Source organism: Gouania willdenowi, unplaced genomic scaffold (assembly GCF_900634775.1).
Source record: "Gouania willdenowi unplaced genomic scaffold, fGouWil2.1 scaffold_316_arrow_ctg1, whole genome shotgun sequence".
In the NCBI taxonomy this organism is placed as follows: Eukaryota; Metazoa; Chordata; class Actinopteri; order Blenniiformes; family Gobiesocidae; genus Gouania; species Gouania willdenowi.
Genome location: NW_021145077.1, coordinates 1 through 14,737, shown reverse-complemented (window position 1 = coordinate 14,737; position 14,737 = coordinate 1). Strand labels below are relative to the sequence as shown.

At 45.5% G+C, this 14,737-nt stretch overlaps 1 protein-coding gene across 1 annotated transcript; it reads left to right on the top strand.

The window, feature by feature from the left end:
• Positions 1-1,800: 1,800 nt before the first annotated feature.
• Positions 1,801-14,503, top strand: LOC114459484 (uncharacterized; the record flags this gene model as incomplete). The annotated part of the gene is made up of 9 exons (XM_028441723.1): positions 1,801-1,842; positions 2,178-2,223; positions 2,512-2,733; positions 2,895-3,044; positions 3,173-3,320; positions 3,745-3,902; positions 4,016-4,118; positions 14,146-14,265; positions 14,353-14,503. Coding segments are annotated over exons 2-9 (1,066 nt in total), but the record flags the coding sequence as incomplete, so codon positions are not given.
• Positions 14,504-14,737: the final 234 nt, after the last annotated feature.

Below are 14,737 nucleotides of genomic sequence, written 5' to 3'. Positions count from 1 at the left end.
GGCTGACGAGTTGATAGCTGATCACACAATTCCTGCTTGTAGTCACTATGTATTAGCAGGCTTGGGGAGTAACGGATTACAAGTAACAGTGTTACGTAACCAGGATACAAAAAACATGTAACTGTAATCTGTGACAGTATATTAAAAAATGTGTAATCAGATTACATGTTTTTTTTTTTTTAATAAAAAAAGGGATTATTTTGAGGGATTACATTTTAAAAGCAAGCAGAATATGCATCAGTGCATCAACACACAGTGCACGTTCACTACAACAAAAGAACACGTAAAACAAGCTGTAACAATCTAGTGATGACGTAAACAGCGCGGACACCGTGCGCTTGTCTGGAAACAGACCAACGTGTCCGTGGACTCACAGAGCTGAAGAGTTTTCTAAACAGAGTTGATGGATCAGTACATGTGTTTTATGTTTCTGTGTCACATCAACACTGTAGTACCGTGGGACCTCTACACAACAATCTGAAGCAGGGCACGTATGGTGTTATATTTGTGCCACAACTCTGCTGTCAGTGCACGTCTGAACTTTATCACGACTGTAAATGGTCCACGTTATGAAGATTATCTGTTGATTGGATTAAAAGTAAACCAATGAGTTAAAGACATGTACACAGAGCTGTGTGTGCATCTAAAGAAATAAATATAACCAATAGAAGCTGATTTTTCATCAATAACTTTAATGCACTTTGTGTTTTAATTAGATAAAATATTTAATGTGACTCTTCTAACAGCTCAGTTATAGGCCTGTACAACATTATTTAATGTATGAGTGGGGTCAGGTTAAACTATTTTATTTTATATTGTGCATTGTTGGAATGTCTGTGCTAAATAAACATTTTCATATTTTTAATTTATTTATTCTTTTAAGCATTAATATTAATTCATACAATTGCAATGTTTTTATTTTAGTGGTTAGTACTAGAGATGGGCGATATTGACAAAAAAATGATCATGATAATTTCTAGTATTTATCACGATAAATAAAAACTCTAAATAAAAAAATTCACAACTTAGTGTAAACAGGTTCCTTACAAACACAAATAAATGTGAATACATCACTAGACACATTTAAAAAAGGCCACAATAACTGCTGACTCTAACAGCTCATGAGCTGACAACCGAAGGTCCGCGGCGCTCCGGTATCATCACGTCTAGGCGGGATTCTGACTTAGAGGCGTTCAATCATAATCCCACAGATGGTAGCCTCGCACCATTGGCTCCTCAGCCAAGCACACACACCAAATGTCTGAACCTGCGGTTCCTCTCGTACTGAGCAGGATTACTATTGCAAAGATAAACAATTTACAGGTAAATGAAATAAACACTGTTTTACCAGCTTGAGTAAATATTTTATTTAGCTTTTTTTGCCGTTTTTTGTTGTATTTTATGAGTTTAAATGTAACAAATTAAATATTTGACTTTATGATAATGAAGATAAACAATTTACAGGTAAATGAAATAAACACTAAGATTAAAACTACTGATTTAAATGTTTTTTGTTGTATTTTATGAGTTTAAATGTAACAAATTAAATATATGACTTTATTATAACAAAGATAAACAGTTTACAGGTAAATGAAATAAACACTAAGATTAAAACTACTGATTTAAATGTTTTTTTGCTGCTATGAAGTTATTCTTTTAGTTGATGGGATTAAAAACAGCTCTCTCCTCCTTTTGTTAGAATTGATGAGGTGAGAGAACACCTTTAGGCCCCTCCCACATCACACCCTAGAATCATTGTTTCAGTAGCAAACATTCATTCTCTTCTGTTCCTGCAGGCTTCACTTCTTCTCCTGCTGCTGCTCTGGATACAGATTGAACAAGGTAAGACTTTTGATTCTTGGACTGTGTTTTTACTTATTTTGCTATTATCAGCACATGTGATGTTTTACCAGCTTGAGTAAATATTTTATTTTGCTTTTTTTTCTCCAGACGTGGTGTTTTCTCTGCTGCTTGGATTGACTTCATCACAGAACCGGCTGAAGATTCACCCAGAACCAAAGCTATTTTTAATAGTTCTTCTTGTTCTCTGCTACTCTCACACTTTCTTTCTCAGTTGTATTATTCTTCTAACAATAACCTTTCCATCCCACATTCTGCTCAGGAAACACATTTTTCCTCCTGGACTTGTGAAGCTAATCATATTTGTCTCTTTTTAGGTTTACTCCTGTCTCAGAGTCATCTCCCAGACATGTCTTCCTCAAAGTAAGTGAATCAATATAACACATGTTATTACTCTGGCTTGAGGAGTAGCAACAAAGAAGGGAGACCACCAGGAAACAAGAATTAGCAGGAAATTATTTCAAAATAAAAGGTCAACCCTTTGACTGTCACACACACAAGAAACAATGTTACTTTAAATGTTGAATTTGAAATAGTGTTAATGATATTATTTAGTCAATATTAGTGTACATTAGTATGAGTATTGTGGCTTCTCACACAGATCTGCTCTCAGTTGAAATGAAATCATTGAGTGTATCTTTCTCTTTTCAGGAAACCCAACAGACACTATCTCCTCTGCCCCGTTTGCTTGAAAACAAACGAATCCCTGTCCGTTCATCTCCGCCGTGTCTGCATGAAGAATGGTACACCGGAAGCCATTAATGCAGTGGTGGAGAAGGCCAAGAAAGAGGCCCACGCACTCCTGGTATCTGGCAGAATCTTCAACTACGGCCGACTTTGCCAGATCATGGCTGATGCAAATCCCCTCAAAAGGTGGGTGGAAGAGCCATTGTTCATGTTTCCTCTCTAGTAAACATAGTGTACATCATTTTACACAATGCTTTTAATGAAAGATAAAAATAGTGCATAACAATGCGTACCTTATTCAGGTCCACTGGATAACATGTGTCTTTCTTCCTCTTTGTCATTGATAGGATGATTGAGGAGTTGCAGCGACTCCCTCCAACTCTGCCCGACCCAGTTCCAGGTCCATCAACCACACAGCAACCACAGAGTGCTGAGCCTGAGGAGAGCGAACCTTCATCTGACATTGCTTTTGTGAGCAGTGGAGAGACCTTTCAATGGTGAGTCCTACCTTCATCTTTGTTTCCTTTGATATATGAACTACAAGAAGAATCATCTTCCTGCTTGTGTCTCTTCAACCTGGAACATAACAGGTCTTTTTATATAAAATGCATTTCCCAAAATACAGTGTCCCAGACATGCAGTGGCAGAGAAAGAACAGGAAGCTGATGGCAGACAAAGGCCTCTACCAGAAGCACTCCCTGGACCATCCTCTGCTAAAGGACTTTGCCACATACCTGGAGAAGGAGCTCTGCAATGAGAACTTTAAACAGGAGGTGAGGACTACCATGAAATATATATATATAGTCCCAATATCAGAATGTCATTTAACATGTTTTCTCTTTAAACAACAGTTTAATGAAAAAAATAAAATACAAAATATTATATAATCTCATGTTGTTATTATTATTATTATTATTATTATTATTATTATTATTATTATTATTATTATTATTATTATTATTATTATTATTATTATTATTATGTTGCAAAGTTACAGCCATAATGCCATGGTCTTACATTTTCACTCAAGCTGTGAAAACATCATATGTGCTGACTTTAGCGAAATGAGTGAAAACACAATAATTCTAATAATGTTTCACAATTGACAAAATTAGTCCCATAGTGTTCAAAATCTGCTAAAGTTATCCAAAAGCATCCAAATATCAGAATGTCATGTAACATGTTTTCTTTTTTTAGGTGGACAACGTCGCAAGGTACCTCTACTACGCTGACCCACAGACACCATCCCTGCGGTTCGTCATGGACAGAGAGAAGCTCAGGGCCTACATGTGTGAGCTCAGTGATGCAAAGCTGTCAAAGCAAACACAGCTGAACTACTTGAAGAGCTTGAAAAGGTTAATAGCATTTTTTTTAGTTTTTCCATATAATATCAACACTTTTGTAGACAATGGTGGTATTTTGCTTCAGTACATGTAAATACTTACAATCCTTGCACTTCCTCCAACAGATTCCTTTATTTCCACACTGTAAACACCAGCCTCAGTCGTGATGATGCAGAGCTCCATGCGCAGTGCAAGGGCTTTATGGAGTTCATTGGGTTGCGCCAGAAGGTTCAACAGTTAAATAACATTCTCTCTTTAATTTTAGTTTATTTTAAATACATTTGACGGACAAAAAAGGTGCCTGCAAAAAATTAACTAAAATATTACAACTACTACTACTACTGATAAATTCACAATTATTCTACATATTTGAAAACAAGATTTTTATGTCAGCTGAATGTACAGCAAGTGTTTAAAAGCATTTCTGCCAAGAAATAAGGATTCTTGATTCTGATTCTTTCAGTTGTTGTTTAGGTTTAACAGGTCACAGATTTCACAAGATATTTTTTTAGTTTGAAAAAGCCTTTACACAGGTTATTTTTATTAATTCACTTAGTTGATATAGTTTAATTTGGTTACTGTAATGTAACTAGGATATTCAATTAACAAAGGTTTCCAACTGTAACTGTAAAAGTGAAACTTTCTGAAATAAAACTACAAACAAGTTGTCAGCAGTGTAAAAAACATAGATCTACAGGTAGATGTGAAACTAAATAAAACAAACCCTGGAACAGTCATGTGACAAATTAATCAATAGTTCTTGTTGAGAATTATTATTATTATTCTGGAAACAGAAACTATAAAAATTAATTATATTGTGAACCTGTTTATATTGTGGGGAACATATTGTATACATACATGTAATTGGAGTCTAAAGACACAAAAAAAAACACCACTTTAAAAGATAATAGACTAATATAAGACCTCTTTACAGTTATTTGACTCATTCTGTGATGCGCGGCGATGACGCGCTGGTGACGACATAATCAAAGATGGCGGCGGCCAAAAAACATGGATAGGTATATATAGACACGTATGTGTATGTATGTTTGTATGTATGCTACATATTGGCTTAGATTTTGGTAAACACTTTTTGGCACGTACTCTCTCACAGGACACTCTCTACCCTCATGTCAACTCACTCGTCTCGAACCCCTCACTCTTTTTTTTCTTTCACACTCACTCAACACCCACAACACCCCCCACCTCCTATACCTCCTATAATTACCCCTTGCTCCTTTTACTCTTTTGATATTGGTTGTTGTCATTGTATGTTTGTGCTTTTCACTAACCTATTCAATCCAGTCCTTTACCCCGTGGTGCTATCGCATGATAAATATGTCTCCTCTTCTTTCTTTCCTTGCATCCAAGCTTTTTACAACACAGTGCACAAATGCTCACAGATTCTCACTTATGCTCACACCTGTATGGACTAACACTCACCTCATTCTATGTATCAGTTTACAGTAACTTCTTGGAATGTGCGTGGCATTCGCTCGCAGGCTAAAAAGATTAAGATATTTGACTATGTATCAAGATTAAATGCAGACATTGTCTTCTTTCAAGAAACTCACTTACTTAAATCAGAAGAAAAATCCCTGACAGATTCAAATTTTAACAAGATATATAATTCATGTTTCAATTCCAGACAAAGAGGAGTCTCGGTTCTTCTCAACAAAAGGTTACCCGTTAACATAATCAACTCCGTCATAGACCCAGAGGGTAGATATATTATTATCAAAGTAGTAATCTATAATAAATGTTTCACAATTCTTAATCTATATGCCCCCAATAATGATGACCCTGATTTTTTCCATAGAATTTTCTCAGAGCTTTCAGACCTTTCTGCAGACTCGTCTCTAATCATCGGAGGTGACTTCAATCTGGCGCTCAACACATCATTGGACAGATCTAGTAAGTGCTCAAATACAAAACCATCTCGATCTGCTAAAGTATTAATGGATTACATGGAAGATCTTGGAATAGGAGATGTATGGAGACTGAATAACCCAACTAAAAAAGAATATACCTTCTTCTCCCCTGTGCATAAATCCTTCTCCCGAATTGACTTTTTTCTTTCAAATAATTCCATCGTACATAAGATGTCCTCTAAAATACATCCTATAATTATTAGCGATCATGCCCCAATATCCCTCACCCTGAAGTGTGACTCTAATCAGAAAGTATCCTCTCTATGGCGCTTTAACACTTCATTACTTAATGACAGTAAATTTGAAAAAATTATAAGAAAAGAATGGGAGGACTTTCTATTGACAAACGACTCCCCGGAAATATCACCGTCCTTACTCTGGGAAACTGGCAAGGCTGTCATTAGAGGGAAGATTATATCATACTCTTCTTTTAAGAAAAAACAGGAACAGATAGCAGAAAAAACACTTGAAGAAAAGATCAAAAAACTTACGGAAGAATACGCAGCTAACCCTTCTGAACTTTTATGGGAAAAACTCCAAAATACAAAACTTAATCTGAATATCATCTTATCTAAAAAAACCGACTTCATTTTGCAACAATTACGATACAAAAACTTTGACTACAATAATAAATCAGGCAAATATTTAGCAAATCAGCTCAAACATAATAAAGAAAATTCCTTTATAGCAGCAATTTCTGATAACGCAGGTCAAACTTTAAACTTACCTCAGGACATTAATAACATCTTTCATGATTATTATCAAAACTTATACTCATCAAATTTAAACCCTGACCCTGAAGATATTAAAACCTTTCTTAATAAACTAAACCTACCACAGCTCACTATAGATCAGAAAACCACCTTAGACTCACCATTAACCTTACAAGAATTACAAAATGCTTTAGATAGCATGTCAACAGGCAAAGCACCAGGTCCAGATGGGTTCCCTGCTGAATTCCTTAAACATTTCTGGTCAATGCTGGCTCCACTATTTTTCAGAGTAGTAACAGAGATCAAAAATAAAGGGCATGTAGGAGGTCACATGAATACAGCGAACATTAAATTGTTACTTAAACCAGACAAAAACCCCATATTACCCTCAAGCTATCGTCCCATCTCACTTATTAACACAGACTTAAAAATTATTTCCAAAGCACTCACATCTAGGTTAGAGAAAGTAGTACAGTCAATTATACACCAAGACCAGACAGGTTTTATTAAAAATAGACACTCCACAGACAATGTGAGAAGACTGTTTAATGTGATCAACATGGCACAGAACTCTAAAAAGAAAACAATAATCTTGTCACTCGATGCAGAAAAAGCATTTGATAGAGTAAACTGGTCATTCCTCCTAACTGTCCTTGGCAAATTTGGCTTCGGAGAATCATTCATACAATGGATCTCCACCCTGTACAATAAACCTAAGGCCTCAGTAACCACAAACAAAATAACATCCCAAAGCTTCACACTGCAGAGGGGAACCAGACAAGGCTGTCCACTCTCACCTTTGCTTTTTGCAATATTCGTTGAACCTCTCGCAGCAGCTGTACGTCAGAACTCTGTTATTAAAGGAATCCACTCATCCATCTTGGAACACAAAATTAATCTCTACGCGGATGACATTTTACTCTATTTGGAAGAACCGCAATCCTCTTTAGAGGAAGTATTTAATCTAATAAACAGCTTCTCTAAATTATCAGACTATTCCATTAACTGGACAAAATCATCAATCCTCCCTTTGACAAAAAACTCTTGGAATCCTGCACACCAAAATCCACAACACCCCTCCACCACAAATACAATTAAATATCTAGGCTTAAATATATCACCAAACTTAAATGAATTAATTAAACTAAATCATGATCCGATGTTGGACAAAGTCACAGAAGATCTGCGGAGATGGAACAATCTCCCCATCTCACTACTTGGCAGGATAGCCTCAGTTAAAATGAAAATCTTACCAAAAATAAACTACTTGTTCTCAATGATACCACTGAAACCACCAAAACAATGGTTTCAAAGATTAGATTCTACAACTACAAAATTCTATACTAGAAATAAAAAACCTAAAATAAGCCTTTCAACCCTTCAAAAAAACAAAGACGAGGGTGGTTTAGAAGCCCCTAATTTCATGCATTATTACTTAGCAAACCAAATACTATATTTAACAGAATGGCTAAATCCAAAAGAATACTACAACACCTGGCTAGAAATAGAACAGTTAGACTGCAAACACATTAAACTCTCTGATCTCCCTTTTATCACTGCGACCCTCAAACATCACAACTGCTTTAAAAACCCACTAATTGCCTCCACACTGACTGCATGGTGGAAAGCCCTGGACATCACAAATGGCCAATTAAAAACTAGTATACTCTCTCCAATCTGGCACAACCCCGACTTTAAAAATAAAAAAACACCACTCTATCTGAAGACATGGGAAGAGAGTGGAATCACTCATCTCCAAGACCTTTTTGAAAATGACAAGATCAGGTCATATAACAATCTAACCCAAGCATTCGATATAAATAAAAGTAACTTTCTACAGTACTTACAAGTAACAGAGACAATAAAGAAAACCACTCCACTAGACTTAACTACGTTACAACCTCCAGAACTGGCTATATATATGAAAAAAATCTCAACAAAATCAAAAAAACTCTCAAAAATATACAGAGCGCTTTCGAACACTAACTGTAATTACTTACCAATCGCGAAGTGGGAGGCCGAACTCTCAATCACCCCGAGCACTGATTTCTGGGCAGAAATTTGTTGTAATACTTTTAAGATGACAAAAAACACAAACCTTCAGCTAATTCAATACAAGGTCCTCCACAGATCCCACATTACCCAACAGAAAATGCATAAAATGGGCTTCTCAGCAACAGACATCTGCTCTCAGTGCACCCAGAATACAGCGGATTCCTATTTACATGCCTTATGGCTTTGCTCCCCAGTTCAACACTTTTGGATTCTAATCACTGAAAAACTGTCCTCCATTTTGGACTACAGAATTCCTTTATCTCCAAATCTTTGTTTGATTGGAGACCTGACAATGCTTCAACCTCCAGCAAACCAATCACAATCAATCCTTGCGGCACTAGCCATAGCAAAAAAAACAATATTACTAAATTGGAAAGACAAAAAATCCTTAAACATAAACCAATGGCAAAATCTCCTCACAGAATTTATTTCCATGGAAAAGATGTCTGCTCTCAGAAAACAAAAAAAAATAACGTGCTTTGAGGAGCGTTGGACTCCTTTTTTAATTGCATTAAATCTAAATTTTTAAAAGCCTGATGATCTAGCCTGCAAGCGACTGCCAGCACCACTCTTTACTAACGCACTAGCCCAACTGTAGGCCGGGGCCGCCTTGGGCCTCTGGGGTGGTCTTGGTCAGGATGGCTGGGGTGGGTTGCCGGGGTGCCTTGTTGCCTCAGCACGGGTGTGCATTCCTTCTGGGTGTTCACGGGGTCCCGGGGCTGTTTGATTTGGCGCCGTTGCCCCTTGCATGCGCATCTGGTTGGTCTCTGGGGCTGGGGCCCTGCGTGCTCCCCTGCCGCTCCTTCCCCTTGCTCCCTGTCCCCCTGTCTCGTCCTCCCCCCCTCCTCCTCCTTTGCTCTTGCGCCCGCCATCCTGTGGGGTTGGGTTTGGGGGGCTCCCGTTGGCCTGGGGCACTGGTGGGGGGGCTGTGGCTCCCGCCTGGGGGACGGGCGGTGCCGTGCCGGGTGGGTTGGCTGGGGGGTGGTCTCGTTGGGAGGCCTGGGGTGGTGGGGTCCTTGGCTCCGGTCCGGGGGGATCCGGGGTGGGGGTAGCTTTGGGGGTGGCTGCTGCCCGGGGTCGGCGATTGCCTCCTGGGTTGCTGGGTGGCGGGGTGTGGCTGTGGGTTGCTCCGTCGGCCCTTGCGGGTCCTTGGCTTGGCTCCCTGGGGCGCACCTTTGCTAGGGATGTCGCTTGCGCGACGAGCCAGGCGGGGCCCCCTCGGGGGCTTTTTGTACGACCGCAATGGCCGGGGTGTGGACGTTATGGCTAGGGGGTGGGGTGAGGGGTACTATGGGGCCGCCCCGGGGGTCGTATTGGGCGGGTGTGCGGGGGCGCGGCGCGTGGTTCCTCGCCCGGTGGATCCGCGTTGGGATTGGCTGGTCTGCTGGCTGGGTGCACCGGGCGCCGTGGGCGCGATTCCGGGGCGGGGGTGCCCCGGGGGCGGATCCTTGGGCTACGTGTCCGGGGAGGTGCTCTCCGGCAATCTGCCCGGGGACCGGCCGCGGCTCGTGGCGGCGCTGCGCAGCCTTGGGCGGGGCGGGGCTGGTGGCCTTGGGCCCGCTGTTGTTCGGGGTGTGCTGGCGTCGGAGGGGTGTCTCGTGCCGGTGCGTGGGTCGTCGGGGATTGCCTCCGTGGGGGGGGGGGGGGCTCTATTGGCGCCGTTGGTGTGGGGGGGCGGTTCCGGGCTGGGGGTGCTTCGGTACTCTGGCTTGCCGGTCCGTGGCTGGCGGGATGGCCCTGCTTGGCGGTGGATGGCGTCCTCTCTCGTCGGGGGGGCCGGGGCCGCCTCCCGGTGGAGAGTGTTGTATCGTGGCGCCGGGTGGGCCTGTGCTGGCCCTGGTGCGGGCATGGGCCTCCCCCCTGCTCGGCCGCTCCCCTTGGTGGCGGGGTGGCGTTGCTCCGGGCCGGCGGGCGGCGGGGGTCGCCCCCTGGGGCGCCGGGGGATGTTGTTGGTGCCTGGCTGTGCCCGGGGGTGGGGGGTGTCGCCGTGCTCCGCGGGGCCGGCGCGGTCTGGGGGGGAGCCGTGGGGGGGGGTCTCCGGCTGTGCTGTTCCGGGGCCCGCAGTGCCACTTGCCCGTCTGCGCCATCTACCCTCTCGCGTGGCCCGCCTCACACTGGACGGGCCTCCTACATGTTCACTTCACCCCACTCCCAGCTGGTCTGGCTCACTCAGAAAATGCACCACACACCAATACCCAACCCTTGGGGGGCTGGATGGTGGGGCTGGGGGTGGAGGGGGCCGCCACCTGTGTTACTATGTAGTGGCATGGGGGCGGCCCTCCCACCTCTAGTTGCCCTACTAATCCCTCCAATTTTAATCGCATCTCAACATGTCACCCCCCGGAGGGTGTATCATCATTTACACCCTCCGGCCTATTACACCACATACACATAAATCCACAGAGGCTGGAGGGGGAGCACCGCTCCCCTCCATCCCCCTTCTTTTAATTACACCCCATACATTCACCAAACACACACATTCACACAGGGGATCGGGAAGTGCCTCTCCATTGGGGAATGGAGAGGCACCATAACAGGGTGGTGGGTTGGTACACATATTTGGGCCTCTCCGGTGGGGGCCTGGCCCCTCTGTTGGTGGCTGGGCCACTGCATAGAGTAAAAGCACATCAAGATGGTGCGGTCGGGCGTGGCGGTGGGTCTCGGGGGGGCTTTGCCGGGGTCTCTCCTTGCGGGGTCTTTCCGGGCTGTGTCGGCCGGGTGGGGCGCGGGGGTGCCTCTCCCCCTTGGGTGTGGCTTGGTGCTTGCTTTGTCTCCTGGTGGCCTTGGGGGCGGGCCCCGCGGTGTGCGCGCCCGGGGCGGCCTGCCTCGCCGGTTTGGGGGGTGGGTGTGCTGGGGGGGTGCTGGTGTCCTCACCGGGGTTGGGGCAGGGTTGTTTGGCGCCTCGGGATGATGCTGTTTACTGGGGGGGCGGCGTTAGCTGTTCCGATGGTTGAGGTTGCTTTCGGCCGCCTGATGGGTATGTCCTGCCATCTGCGGACTGGTGGGTGGGTCCGGGGCATCTTTGGCTGGGGGCTGCTGTCCCGCGCTGGATGTGTGCCGTTGGGGTGCCTCCGTCCCCGCGGTGGGGGTCGCCGGTTGCTCGCGGGCCGGCGGGGTGCGCTGCCCTGTGACTTGCGCTGTCCAGGGGGCGGCGGGCCCTGGGCTGCTGGCCTTGTGCCGTCTGGGGCTGTGCGGTCCTGCTGGGCTGTGGCCGGGACCTGGGCTGGGGTAGGGGGCGCGTCCCGGGGGGCTTGGCCCGGGGGCTTGCCCTTGGGGGGTCCTGGTCCCTGGGGGTGCTCCTGGGGCCCGGGGTGCTTGGCCGGCTGGCCGGGCCGGTCCTGGCGGGGGTCTTCTGGGGCGGGTGGCGCGTGCCGCGCCCTTGCATACCTTCTGGTGCGGCCCCTGCTTGGGCGGTCCCCCGTGAGGCAGAGTGTCGGGGTTAAATTAGGGGGCCACATCCCGGCGGGGCGGTCTGGCTTGGCCTCTGGAGGGGGCCCTGGCTTTAAAGAACTGAAGCTCGTGGCGCGGGCGACATCAGCATCTGGGGCGCCCGGGGGGGCTAGGTTGGGGTGCCTGGGGACCGGCGGGGGGACTCCCAGCGGCCCCCTGGTGCCTTATGCGGCTTGGGGTGTGGTCGTTCGCCCTGGGCGGGCTGCTCCTGGTGCTGCATCCATTCCGGGTCCTCCTGGCCTGGGGTCGGGTCCTTGCTGGCTCTGGGCTCACCGGCGGGGGCCCGCCGGCTGCCCCTTCGGCGTGGCTCTGGTCGTCTGCTGGGCGTGGGCTTTGGCTCCTCCGCTGGGGTCTCGGGCGGGGGGCTCTCTGGGCCCTCCCCTCGGGGGGCTGGGCGCGGGGGTGTGGGTGGTGGTGGGGGGGTGGGGGGCTGGGGGGCCTGGGGGTTGGGGGTTGGAGTCGGTGGCGTGGTGCGCTGGGTCCTTGGCTCCTTGGGGGCTTTTCGGGTGTGTATGGGGGGGGCAATGGCAGCCTCTCGGCTTGGGACCTTGGGGGCGTTCGGGGGGCTGCTTGGCCGTGGGGTGGTCGCCGGGGGCCCCTAGATCTCTCGCTCTTTCTGCTGGCCCGACTGCTTCTTCGGGCCCGGGGGCGGCTTATGGGTTTTGCAGTAGCGGCTCTTGGAATCACATTTGTCATGGACGCACTGGCCTCGGGCTGTGGGATAACACTCATACTGGGCTCAACCATAGACACGTTGTTCCCAAATACCTGTTTTATGTAACTTCCACTCACTTCCTCCTCTGCTCACAGCCACCATCATTATTCCTAAGCCGCACACTGGTCACCAGACTGGCTTGATAACACAACAATAAGCACAATATACACAACCACAATTTCACATCACATCACTTGAAACTCATTGATTATTCCCCACCCATTCGTTTTCCTATCTTGTATCCCTCCTCCCTGTTAACTCCCCCCCCCCACCCCCCTCACCCTGGTGTAACACTGCCCTCTCTCTTTTACATCCTCCCTTTAATAAAGTATTTACCCTTCCCTAGGGAGGGCTGGTGATGGTCACAATTATGCAATGAAATAAATTCATTTATTTAATTGCAATAATAAAATATGCATTGCTGTTAAAAGATTGCACTTCTTGTAGTGTTAACCTTCAACAGCATGTGCAGACAAGGAGAAAAAAAAAAAAAAAAAAAAAAAGATGGCGGCGGCCCGGACTACAGCCGATATTATGTAATAAAGCCTTAAAAGACATGGATATAATGAAAAGAGTGGATGGACAGATGCATAAACATGCAGACTTTCACACGGACACACAAGGACTTATTAAACACACACGGACCTCAGTAAACACGGTAAAAGGAACAGGCTTCACCGCTCGGCTGGCACTAGGACCCAGAAGCAGAGTAAGTGCGTCACCTATCCAGCCTTCACAGGCTGTAATATCACCAGTTTATCATTTTACCAGTTGGTAGAGCTACTGTCTTTACCAGGGAGATAATATTTATTCATGGTGATTGTTTTCTGGAGTTTTACTGGGATTTTTACCGGTGATTAGTTCATTTCTCCCTTGCGCTCCGCGGTCCAAACTGACACCGCAGCCACACACACACACACACACACACACACACACACACACACACACACACACACACACACACACACACACACACAGTCACATTAAGGAAGGTTGTGGTCATTATACGGGGTGGATTAAATAATGAATAAAGGATTGTTTTATCCCGTTCTTCTCCGTGTTATTATCACATTATAAAAAAGGTTAAAAATAGCAGGAATTAGTGCTGGTCTCGAACAGTCTTGACGGAAAATCCCGAGTCCGGGACAAGACCGAGTCAAAATGCTTCAGAGTCCGAGACAAGACCAAGACCTTTAAAATTTGGTCTCGAGACCGGTCTCGAGACCAAGACCGGTCTTGACCACCACAACACTAGATCCCAAGACACCTCCAGCGACCTGGCGTGGTTGAGCACATGACTGTGAGTATTATTGTGCTCTTTTTTGTCTTAATTGGTTCTAATATCTTTTGACATTTTGTAACCAAACAATATGCTATCCCTTGATTTGCAGGTAAAGGAGTGGGTTTTAAGGGTAACGGACACACGTGGCAACGCTGTCATCGGCGTGAAGGAGCACAAGACGGCAGCTCAGCAGGTGGCCACATTTGCCCTGACTCAGGAAGAGGAGATGGTAGGTTCAAGTTCAAAGTTCAAGTTTCCTATGACAACCTATTCAAAGCAGAACTTAATCTTTATTGCTATTTTCCTCTGTCAACAGTGGTTTGATACATATTACACCAGGGTGCGGCCCCAACTCCTCAACTCCAAGAAGCGGAAGAGAGATGACACAGAGGGTCAGGAGCGATTCTTCGTCTCCACGACGGGGATGCCGATCTACAATGCTTCCAATGACCTGAACCGTCTGCACAGTAAGTAAGCAAACCACCATGATTAATTTCACCTCATATAGACTTCTACTCATAGCTGTCTTATGCCCCAGATAAGAAGTGTTTATACATCTCATTTTAATAAACTGTTTAAACTCTGATTTTAGATACAAACTTAAGCCAGTGACCAGCCAGACAGCACATCGTGTCTTCTGGAGGGCAGCCAAATCTTTGACAGAGGTCGAAAAATCCCTGGTTGCTGACTACATGAACCAT